The sequence below is a fragment of the Phocoena sinus genome, chromosome 20 (assembly GCF_008692025.1).
Source record: "Phocoena sinus isolate mPhoSin1 chromosome 20, mPhoSin1.pri, whole genome shotgun sequence".
NCBI classification, from domain to species: Eukaryota; Metazoa; Chordata; class Mammalia; order Artiodactyla; family Phocoenidae; genus Phocoena; species Phocoena sinus.
The window spans coordinates 29,652,929-29,665,068 of record NC_045782.1 but is presented as its reverse complement, the minus strand read 5'-3'; the positions used below and the strand labels follow the sequence as shown (position 1 = coordinate 29,665,068).

Below are 12,140 nucleotides of genomic sequence, written 5' to 3'. Positions count from 1 at the left end.
AGATAATAGGGGAAATAACACTAATTAATCATTAGACTTGTGAAAAATTTAATATTAATAATACTAATAATAGGGGAAACTATCATTATGTTGTACAGCTGAAATACAATGTTATATGTCAATTATACCTCACGTTAAAAAAAAATAGGGAAATGCTCTGTGTGCGTGTCTGTGTATGTGTAAAGGTATATGGGAATTCTATCCTTTCTGCTCAATTTTTGTATAAACCTAAAACTGGTCTGAAAAATAAAGCCTATTAATTAAAAAGAGAAAGGAAAAGAAAGTGTTCTTAGTCCTTTACAAATTTCCCTTTCCTTTCCATCCAACCACTGGCACCAGCAACCCACTGGGATCAGGCGAAGATCTCATCTACCTTGCAACATAATTACAAATCCGTATAAATTTCTCTTTTCAGAACTTACACTATATACTGAATGAACAAGTGACCACATGACAGGTTTCTATTCAGTTAATGGTAACAACATCTTCTCATTTAAGTCAAAAACCAACAGTAATCTTTGGCTCCTTCTTCCTCCACACTAAACAAATAAAATTTCCCTAAGATTTGCCCTGTTTTATCCAGTGCCACCGCCACTCCAACCACTCTCTTGAAATATTAAAGGTTTATGCCACCTTTTGCCTTCATTCTGCTTAGTTTCTCTGCATATTCTTTTTTTAGTAAATACCTCTTCCTCTCCATACTTCTTGCTACCTCCATGGAAGCCTGTGTCCTCAGAAGGATTACCATTAACTGACCATTTTCTCTTCCACCTTCAATCTATCACCCACACTATAGCCAGAATTATATATTCATAAAACACAAATCTGGTTATTTTGCTTCTATTTAATTTTAGGGCATTTAAAATAATTCTAAATGCTACTCACAAACAGAAATCAAATTAACCTAATTCTGAAACACATGGCCTGATCCACTCTGGACCCCAGTTTATTATTAGCAATGATAATCCCACAATGTTTTTATATGGCTTTTATGTACAATGCAACACAGCTTCAGATGTTCCTTGATTTTATCTCCACACTTGCTTAACTAGTATAATACATATGGCCCTGAGTATAATGAGAGAGTGATACTTTCCTTCCAATAGCTCTTGAAGAATTCTTTCTAAACTTGTGAAAAATCTAACTACATTCCCTTAAACCTGCACTCTGATCAAGGGCAGAAATAACTACTTAGTTTATGGAAACAAAGACTTGACTTTTCCCGCAAATGAATTTTATAATAAATTCTTATTTATATGTTTTAAATCCTCTACTGGATACATAGATCAATGGAATTAAAATAATAATGTTTTCACATCAACACATTTTATAAGGGTTTCTCAAGGATATAAAAAGAAACAGGAAACATGAAACTTCCATGTTTCAAATTTCTTTATTCTTATTATGGGAATTATAACGTTCATTAGAATTCCTTTTAAGATTCAGCAGAATCTGTTCTCTGGGTTGCTTTTCAAATACTTCCAAATAAATCAAATGCTACAAATGAGTTCTTTAGTCTGGTTTTCCTAAGGAATCTAAGAGGACAGGTCTAGAAAAGAACAGAAAGGTAACCTGTAACCTGTAATTCCTTTTTTTCCCTCTGCCTCAACCTCTAGTATAGCATTATACTTCTAGAATGTAGTTATTAAAGAAACACTGATATGGGTTACTTATCTAGGATTTATGTTTCTATCTGGGATAAAATCAGCAAGCAACCATGAATGGAATTCTAAAATTCCATGTTTTAAACTCCCATAAACTTACAGAAGCTATGTATTATAGATTAATTCTTTTTTTTTTTTTTTTTTTTTTTTTTTTTTTTTTTGCGGTACGCGGGCCTACCACTGCCGCGGCCCCTCCCGCTGCGGAGCACAGGCTCCAGACACGCAGGCCCAGCGGCCATGGCTCAGGGGACCCATCGCTCTGCGACATGTGGGATCCTCCCAGACCGGGGCACGAACCCGCGTCCCCCGCATCGGCAGGCGGACTCCCAACCACTGCGCCACCAGGGAAGCCCCCTTATAGATTAATTCCTTTTTTTTTTTTTTTTTTTTGGCGGTACATAGGGCTCTCACTGTTGTGGCCTCTCCCGTTGCAGAGCACAGGCTCCGGACGCGCAGGCCCAGCAGCCATGGCTCACGGGCCCAGCCACCCCGTGGCATGTGGGATCCTCCCAGACCGGGGCACGAACCTGCGTTCCCTGCATCGGCAGGCGGACTCCCAACCACTGCGCCACCAGGGAAGCCCTAGATTAATTCTTAAATTATTCTTCAGACCATTAATTCAGCAGCCTTCTGAATAATCATTTCTTAATATTTATCATACCTGCTTCAGAAATGAATTCACGGAAGCACAGAGATTGGAAGTGTTTGCACTGTTGAACTATATTCAGAATCAGTACTGCTGTGACAACTTTTCACCTGTTTTCTCTATCAAGATCAAGCTGTTTTCAAATGTGAAATTGTTTTCAATATATTATTCAGAGACAGGAATAGAGTAAAACAAAAGAGGCATCCAGGGCACAAAATTTAATGAGGCATTCACTCATCAACCCCACAGTTACATGACCCTAAAAGTGCCAATGTAAATTCTGTGCCCTAGATGTCTTGCTTGTCACCTCCTAGTCCTAGCCCTGCCATTATTTCAGTATATTTGCAAATATCCCAAAGAAAACCTATCTTTTATCTCTCTCATTTCAACTAAGTAAAAAAAAATATTTTTTAGGAGGGGTACATTTTATACTTTGATTTAAAAGTTTAAGAAAGTATTAGCTATACACATGTAATACTTCTTTAACTGCACTCAATAAGATTACCAAAATAACTATCCAGTATGTACATGGTGTTTGAGGACGTGAGGGAAGATACCATTTCTCATTTGCAGATTAACAGAGAAAATAACTGACCAAATTAATTCTAAGTCTTACATGGAATTTTGTACAATTAAATAACTTCAACTATTACAAAGACAATTGCATAAGCAAGAGAACCATTATTCCAAAATCTGGAAGGAAAAAACATTTCCTGGCTGAATTAATATAAGTAAACAATCTCATTTGCCTAAGGGTTCTTCCTCCTTTTTCTTTTTAAATTCTCAACCCAAAAGGAAAAACAAAACAGAATTCCAAATCACTGCCTTGAGGATTAGAATACATATAAAACACAAAGGTAATTAAGTAAAAATCCTAGAGTTTTAACTTCTATAGTAAAAGCACCAATTAAAACATAATCTCTTTCAATCTTGCTTATTAAAATTATTCTTACCAGATAAAGCAGAAAGGTGTGCAGCCCTGTTCCAAGCCCAACAGAAGACAAAATTCCTAAGCCTATCCAATAGGCATACAAAAGAAACTGTTTCTCTATACGTTGCACATACTGAAAAACAAAAGCGATGAGGTGAAAACAAAATCAGAATTCTTAAGCAGAAATATGGTATTTATCAACTATAATAAAAATAAAACAAACCAACTAAGTTTCCAATAGGAAGAAAGTATTAAGATTAAAAGCTCCTTGAAGAGTCCAAATTCCTCTAATATGTGGTAGCAGAGATGGCAAAAAAAATCATGTAACTGAACTAAAGCTCATTTCTACATTTTAAAAGTCCTATTATTACAATGACATTTATACAAAAAATGTAAATTATTGGTAACTATGAGAATAAAAAATTTAAAGATACTTAAAAGTTATAAAAATTTTGTTTAAGAAAGCATGATAGGGACTTCCCTGGTGGCACAGTGGTTAAGAATCTGCCTGCCAATGCAGGGGACATGGGTTCGAGCCCTGGTCCAGGAGGATCCCACTTGCCGTGGAGCAACTAAGCCCGTGAGCCACAACTACTGCATTTATAAGTATAAAAATTTCTCTGATTAGAGGTAAACTGCTGCTCCTCCCCGTTTTTATTTTTATCTATTTATTTTAAAATTTTTCCCTCCCCATTTTTAATGCCATTTGTTATTCTAATTTTACAGGCAATATATGTTTATTACAGACAACTAGAAAAACATAAAAGCGTAAAATAAAAAACAATTACCCATAATCTCCACCCCCCCAGAGATAATCACCAACAGCATTTTGATGCATTTAGAGGTAAACTGCTCTAAAATATGAAATGATACCATTTTAGAACTATTTCCTAATAGAATACATTAACGTTTTGCAATTTTATCAAAAGTTATCAACAAAATGTCCTATTTTCCCTTCATTTATGCTGTACAGATGATAGGCAAGTGAACTTCCCCCCACTCTATACATATAAAACCTAACCTTCAATCTAGGATGAGTATATCAGCTTGGATGGATCATAGGAGTGTGTTACAAAAAATATGAAGACTTTGGTAGTGATTAAAGGATTCATGCTGCTTTGACTAAACACTGTTAGGAAAGTTACATTTAAATCCTTAAAGGTAAAAAGGAATGATATATATCCAATATAAATGCTGAGCAGCCATGAACTACCACAAGAATATTTTTAATATTTGGCCTTAAAAGTAAGACATTAAAATACCAGTTATGAGATACATTTAAAAAAAAAATCAATGAAATCCACAAAAGCTCCATTTTGAAACTGGGATTAGGGAAGGTACAAGAATAGAAACAGAGGTGCTGAACCTCTTACCTGTTGATGTGCTCCTTCAACATAATACGTAGCTATAAGCACAGCAAGCAGCAGTAAAAAAGACACCACAACACTTTGACGATGCCATAATCTTAAAAACAAATTAAAAAAAAATGAAATATGTCACAGTCTCAGTTTCAGGATTCATCACTCTCAAAACATTTCTTATTGAAGCAATTAGGTTACTTAGCTCAGCTTTAGAAGTTGTTCTTGCTGGATTGAGCTCTTTTGTTCTTAAACACTATGGTCTCTTGGGGGTACAGAAGGGGGTCAAGACCAGATACTTGGGTATAGGATCGAATTTCTTATTAGAAACCCCATCGTAGGGGCTTCCCTGGTGGCACAATTGGTTAAGAATCCGCCTGCCAGTGCGGGGAACATGGGTTCGAGCCCTGGTTCAGAAGGATCCCACATGCCACAGAGCAACTAAGCCCGTGTGCCACAACTATTGAAGCCCCCACGCCTAGAGCCCGTGCTCCACAACAAGAGAAGCCACCACGATGAGAGGCCCGCGCACGGCAGCGAAGAGTGGCTGCCACTCACCGCAACTAAAGAAAGCCTGCGCAGCAACGAGGACCCAGTGCAGCCATAAATAAATAAATAAGTAAACATAAACAACTTTATAAAAAAAGAAAAAGAAATTCCATCATAGCCTTTCCCATACCCCAAAACTAATCTTTTATACATACCCCAACTTCTAATTGGGACAGGCATTATGATATAATGGAAAGGGCACTGGCCTTTAGTCAGAGGACTTGGATCAGAGTCTCTTAAGTACTGTACTTTGAGTAAGACACTCAACCAATCTGATTCTGTTTCTTGTTTTTAAAATCATGATGATCATATACTTATTTTACCTTCTTCATGGAATTGCTATAAGGATCAAATGAACTTAAAAAGTGTTACAGGGCTTCCCTGGTGGCGCAGTGGTTGAGAGTCTGCCTGCCGATGCAGGGGACATGGGTTCGTGCCCCGGTCCAGGAAGATACCACATGCCACGGAGCGGCTGGGCCCGTGAGCCATGGCCACTGAGCCTGCACGTCCGGAGCCTGTGCTCCGCAACGGGAGAGGCCACAACGGTGAGAGGCCCGCGTACCGCAAAAAAAAAAAAAAGTGTTACAAAATGCTTTATAAACTGTGAGCACATAAAAAGGTAAGATATTATTACAGATAACTTGGAAAAGTAAACCAGAAAATGATTAAGGCAAGTAAAAGTTCAACTTGCTCTTTACGATATCAGAAACAGGGCTTACAAGCACTAAATTAAAAGATCGAACACAATTTCCATGGCAGAGTCCTTTTTTATTGGCTCAAACTATCAGTAGTGCCACGTATCCTGAACCTTGACCTACTAAAGAATCAGTGTATTTAATGTACACAGGCCTGATTTCTCCTGAAGGTAAAGCCAGAAGAAAAAACTTCTTGTTTTCAGCGCTCTCCTCTGCATAAAAGATTCAACATGAGACAAAGGTCAACTGTAACAATCCAGTGAACAAATAGCAACAAGTTTCCCTAATCTATTTTTCTTCAAACTACACATAAAAAGGAAAATAAGTATGTTCCTATAACATTCTAAATTTAATTAACCCATTTTGATAAAGCAGGTGGCAGGGAGACTGTTGAAGATTTCTAAAATTAGTAAATACGGTTTATATAAAAGGAAACAGAAGACTCTTTACCTTGAGGTCCATTCCTTCAAGATTACTAGGATTTCCAGAGAAAAATACTGCAAGGTAACAAGTGGCTGTCTCCACAGGACAATATTCTGCCTTTCTTCCCGATCCCTCCTCTTCTTTTCATTCACTGAAGGGGGATCTGAAAAACATTAGTGTAGAAGTTAAAACAGGATGCTCACTTTTTCCAGTTACTTTCATTATTCACCTACCTTCCCATCCCACATCTGAAGGACTGCATATAAACCTCAAAAAACAATCTGGTTCACGTTGTGACAAGTCTAGGCTATGTCCTGCTGTTCCAGTCTTACCATTATTTTTGGAATTATTTTATTGTCAGGACACAAGTTTCTTTTCTTATACATTACTGGAATGCTAAATTAGCCCACTTTCTATGAAGGGCAATTTAGCACCATATCATAGAACGAAGTGGTTCAGAGCTCAAAACGTGAATGCAAACTACTTGGTTCCAAATCCTGGCACTGCCATCTACTAGTCATGTGATCTTGGGTAAGTTAATCACCCTTTCTATGCCTCAGTTTTCTCTTCTCTAAAATGAAGATAAAAATAGTACTTACTTTTTAGTGTCTTGTAAAGATTAAATGAATTAATACATGTATGTATATGTGCAATTAAGGTTAGTTATTATTGGTAATAATAGTAACTCTCTCAGCATCATCTCTCGAAATTATAAATGCATATACCCTGTCACCTAATAATTCCATTTCTAAGAATGATTAGCTGTAAGGAGAAATGACTTTTGTACAAGTTTATTCAATACAGTGTTATTGGTTCTAGCAAAATATTATAAACAAATGTTACCAACAGAGGACAGAGGAGCTATTAAAATATGATAGACTTGTACAATGAAATACTAAGCAGCCATAACAAAGATTAAGTTCTTCATGTACAACCTCTAGGAAATATTAAGTAAAAAACCCCAAACAACACACACCATGGTACAGAATAGAAAGTGTGTCATTCTAACATTAATTTTAAATTCCAAAGGGGTGGGCAGTAGTGGAAGAATACATAAATGTATGTGCTTGTTGAAAGAAAGGAAAGAAAAAATAACATGCAAAAGCTCCTAATGGGATGAGACTACGATATATGCAATGTCTATTTCCAAATCCTGAAACTCCTGTTGAAACGATGCAAAACTTATTGACAACCAAAGTAACCCAAAAGTCAATAAGTGCTGCAAAATACATTCTGCAAGGCAATGCAGTGATAAAAACAAACAAATGGAAACTACTACTTCAAATAGCTTGCAATTCTACTAATAGAAGAAAATTTCTATGATATAATATTACCATGCTGAAGTATTATTTGCAATGTGTTTGAGATGCCAAACGATTTAGAAGTTAAAAAGAAAACCATTACAATTAAGAGAAAAGGAAAACCTTTCATTTTCTTTTAAACACAAAAAGGAAAGTTCCTACTTAAATCATCTATATAATGGCTGTAATTTTCAGGGTAAATGTGTGAATAAGAGTCAAATATACTGAAATTCACCACAAATTCCTAGTTTGGCTAAAATATAAATTTATTTGTTTCAAACTAAAATTTAAAAATAAATCCACAATAATCACATTCTGACTTTTTGGATAATTATAAAATTAGGATTAGCGTAATAAGTAAATTTATAATCTACTTCTAAAGTTACAAAATAGCATGATAAAACTAAGTGCCAAACAAAGCCAAATAAATATTTACCACACCACAAGATTAAAAAATAATAATCTTGTACCTAGAACACTGCTGATGTGACTATGGCCAGGCTGCTTCTGCTATCGCTGTGAAAAATCCCCTCATAGGCCCTTATATACCCATAATTTAATTTACTATGAAGATGAAGCAAAAGATAATCTTTTACAAGATTTATAAGAATTTTATGTATCCTATATTATTATATAAGATATTATTTTGTTAACAAAAGATAATAAAAATTAGATATAATATATTTCTAATTTATTCCAATGAAAAAGATATCATTTAAACCCATAGATCTTCTCCCTCCAAACCACCATACTTCACCTGTGAAGTTTCCATTATATTGTTCCTTGTTCATTGCTACACGTCTCTGGTCACAATTTTTTCCATTCTCTGCCATTTCATAGATCGATAACTCTTGAGGAGCTAATAAAACAAAATAAAATCCAGTGATATGTTACATACTTCTGCTTTGCATCTGTGGCTGAATGAAACTGAATACAGAAACAACATGGGAAAAATCCCCACATGCTATCTCAATAATGTGTTTACACCTTAATTTTGTCTTTTATAATCAAGATTTAATAATTTTTATAGAAACTGTAGTAGAAGTATTAAAAATATAAAAGCCATGTTGTTGTAATCCTTTTCCAAACAGTTATCCCAGTGATTTTCCAGATTAAAATTCAGAGGCAATTTGTCCACAGAAGGATATAAAATACTAGCACCTTCAAGTACTGATAACCTATAAGGTCTAAAGTCTTTCTAATTCAAAATTGAATACCATACATACTATCTACACAAATTTTACCAATCTTTCAGTCCTTTTAGCATTACTTTTAAAAAATGATTATATTATCAAACATGTCAAAAATGCTGACACACAGATCCAAGATCAATTTTATTTAGGAAACAATTCTACTGAAAAAAAAAAAGATATGGGCACAGAAGGTGAAAAATTTTTAAGTTTAAGATAAGTTAAATGTACTCTTTATAGCATGATTCATATTACAGGTATAGGTATAAGATATAAATTTTTACTTTAAATACCTGTATTACAACATATAAATTGTGCTGACATAATTATTCTACACGAAAACACCAGATTACCTGTGCAAGTATCATTCTTTCAGGTGCTGGTAAAGCAAATCTTTCTACTCAAAAAGCATATCACTTCAAAGTCTCAATGCTGAGTCCTCTGCATGTGCCATGAGTCTTGCTACTCTTATACTCAGCTGATTAGAATATGACATGGTCATGGGTTCAATCTTCCTATGGTTTGTTAGCTGGAGCTATTTTATCTCTTGACTAAAATTCTAACCATGCTTTAGGCCTCATACAGGAAAATAAGTGAAAGACTATAAAGACAGAACAAAGAGCATACGTTTATCACTCCAACAGAAGGTCTCTCCTTTTAGACACAATCCATTTGTGGACACCTGTGTTTTGTTGCCTTCATTTCTCAATAAACAAATAAACATATTAGGAAATAAAATATAGGTTTCCATTAGCACAGATGGATAGCCTGGAGCAGATGACTGTAAGTCTAAAACCTGGATTTGCATACCAGATTTGCCACTAACTAGTTGTGTGACCTTAAGCAAGTCTCATTTTTTCTAGATCTTGATTCTCTGGATCTACAAAAGAAGGACAAAAATTCTCACTTTCACAGGATTAATGAGGATGAAAGAGTGTGTGTTTGGGCATGCAAGGGTGTGTATAACTATAAATGGCAATACATGGAAAGGGTAGGAGGTATCTGACACAGTAAACCTAGAAACTGTCTATACTAGAGAAACTACTTCATAGCACATGCCTCACTGCTACCATATCAGTGACGTCAGTGTCTTTCATTCAATACTCATTATAAAAGTTCTGGGGTCAGTAATGGGCATTGAAGATATAAATGTGAATAAGACAAGATCCTTCTCCTCCAGCAGGTCATAATCTGGTAGGGAAGCCAGATGAGCACAAGACTTCAATTATAATATAAAACAATGAAACAGATATACAGCAAATAACTTAGTGGGAAGAAAACAGGTTTTAGAATCTAACAGAACTGGATTCAAACCCAAACTTCACAAGTATCCATTTTGAGCTTTGGCAAGTTTCTAAATCTCCCTAAATATCACTTTATTTAATTTGTAAAATAGAGATAACACTACACACAAAGGGTTACTCTGAGGATTAAATAACGTAATGTACATAAAGTACTAGTATATTTTCCCACCTTTCTATATGAACTCAATATATACTGGTTTATAATGATGATAAGGAGAAAGAAAGTACAGGAAAAAGTATGGGAGCTCAGAGGGCAATACATTCAGAGTAGTACCAGAAGCTGAAATTTGATTCTGCAAATTTAAGTCAGAGTTCTGTGAAGATGTTTTCAAAAGACAAGCAATTACAAAAAAAGAAAGACGAAGATAAATTTTGAAAATCTATAAGATCAAAGCATCACAATAAGTTCGCAAAACGTAAATCTATTCCACAAATCATGCTTTCTGGTTTTATTAATAAAATTAATAGAATATATTTGAAATTGACCATATAATAAAGGAGTTAAAGATTTTCCATCTTCCAATCATTCAACTTGAAGCCATACTTAAGTACTGTAAAACTTACGTTCTTAAAACTGTGCAAACTCATATTCAGCCAAATTCTATAAGCCATTCATTTTAGAGATGAACAGCCCTTCACCTACATCACAATAAATAACATTTAATTAATCTGTGATGAAAAGATATAAGAAGGCACAAAAGAGCTTATGTGTTATGAAGAAAACACTCTAAAACCTTTCCCCTGCAAAACACTGATAATTGAGCTCATTTCCCCAGTTATACTCCTTCCCATAGTATCATCTTTAAGAGACGGAAAGAGTTTTATCCAAAACAACTTGTGTCCATTTAAGTGCTTACTTAATAAAAATGGTATCATGCAATTATTCAAAGAAGTTTTTAAAGACATTTCAACAGGAATTTTTATTTGAGCAAATAATGTGTTCTTACACAATATGCTAAAAAAGAAAACAGCCTACAGACATTTCCTACTCAAAAAATTCTCTAGAAAAAAAGCCTGGAATTTTGTTTTGTAAGAAATAGCATAGGAGACTAAGTTATTTTCTTTTAATCCGTCTACTTCTTTACAAACAAAATAAATTCACAGTTTAAAAAACAATTTTGGGGGGCTTCCCTGCAATGGTTAAGAATCTGCCTGCCAATGCAGGGGACATGGGTTCGATCCCTGGTCAGGGAAGATCCCACATGCTGTGGAGCAACTAAGCCCATGTGCCACAACTACTGAGTCTGCAATCTAGAGCTCGTGAGCGACAACTACTGAGCCTATGTGCCACAGCTACTGAAGCCTGTGCGCCTAGAGCCTGTGCTCTGCAACAAGAGAAGCCACCACAATGAGAAGCCCGAGCACCGCAACAAAGAGTAGCCCCCGCTCACTGCAACTAGAGAAAGCCTGCACGCAGCAACGAAGACCCAACACAGCCAAAAATAAAAATAAAAATAAAATAGAGGAGGAACCAAGATGGCAGAGTAGAAGGACGTGCTCTCACTCCCTCTTGTGAGAACACCAGAATCACGACTAGCTGCTGGACAATCATCGACAGGAAGACACTGGAACTCACCAAAACAGATACCCACATCCAAAGACAAAGGAGAAGCCACAGTGAGACAGTAGGAGGGGCACAATCACAGTAAAATCAAATCCCATAACTGCTGGGTGGGTGACTCACAGACTGGAGAACATGTATACCACAGAAGTCCACCCACTGGAGTGAAGGTTCTGAGCCCCACGTCAGGCTCCCCAACCTGGGGGTCCGGCAACGGGAGGAGGAATTTCTAGAGAATCAGACTTTGAAGCCTAGTGGGAATTGATTGCAGGACTTCAACAGGACTGGGGGAAACAGAGACTCCACTCTTGGAGGGCACACACAAAGCAGTGTGCGCATCGGGACCCAGGGGAAGGAGCAGTGACCCCAGGGGAGACTGAACCAGACCTACCTGCTAGTGTTGGAGGGTCTCATGAAGAGGCGGGGGGTGGGCTGTGGCTCACCATGGGGATAAGGACACTGGCAGCAGAAGTTCTGGGAAGTACTCCTTGGCAAGAGCCCTCCCAGAGTCTGTCATT

At 36.3% G+C, this 12,140-nt stretch overlaps 1 protein-coding gene across 3 annotated transcripts in view; it reads right to left on the bottom strand.

The window, feature by feature from the left end:
- The window catches only part of VMP1 (vacuole membrane protein 1), a 132,206-nt gene that overhangs the window by 98,025 nt on the left and 22,041 nt on the right, over window positions 1-12,140 (bottom strand). For all 3 annotated transcript variants that reach the window (XM_032615635.1, XM_032615636.1, XM_032615634.1), the window contains exons 2-5: window positions 8,325-8,426; window positions 6,294-6,429; window positions 4,615-4,705; window positions 3,264-3,374 (exon numbers count right to left, since the gene is read on the bottom strand). In XM_032615635.1, coding sequence (XP_032471526.1) covers window positions 3,264-3,374; window positions 4,615-4,705; window positions 6,294-6,429; window positions 8,325-8,400 — 414 coding nt within the window. In that variant the 5' untranslated portion in view covers window positions 8,401-8,426. The remainder of the gene's footprint in view (window positions 1-3,263; window positions 3,375-4,614; window positions 4,706-6,293; window positions 6,430-8,324; window positions 8,427-12,140) is intronic.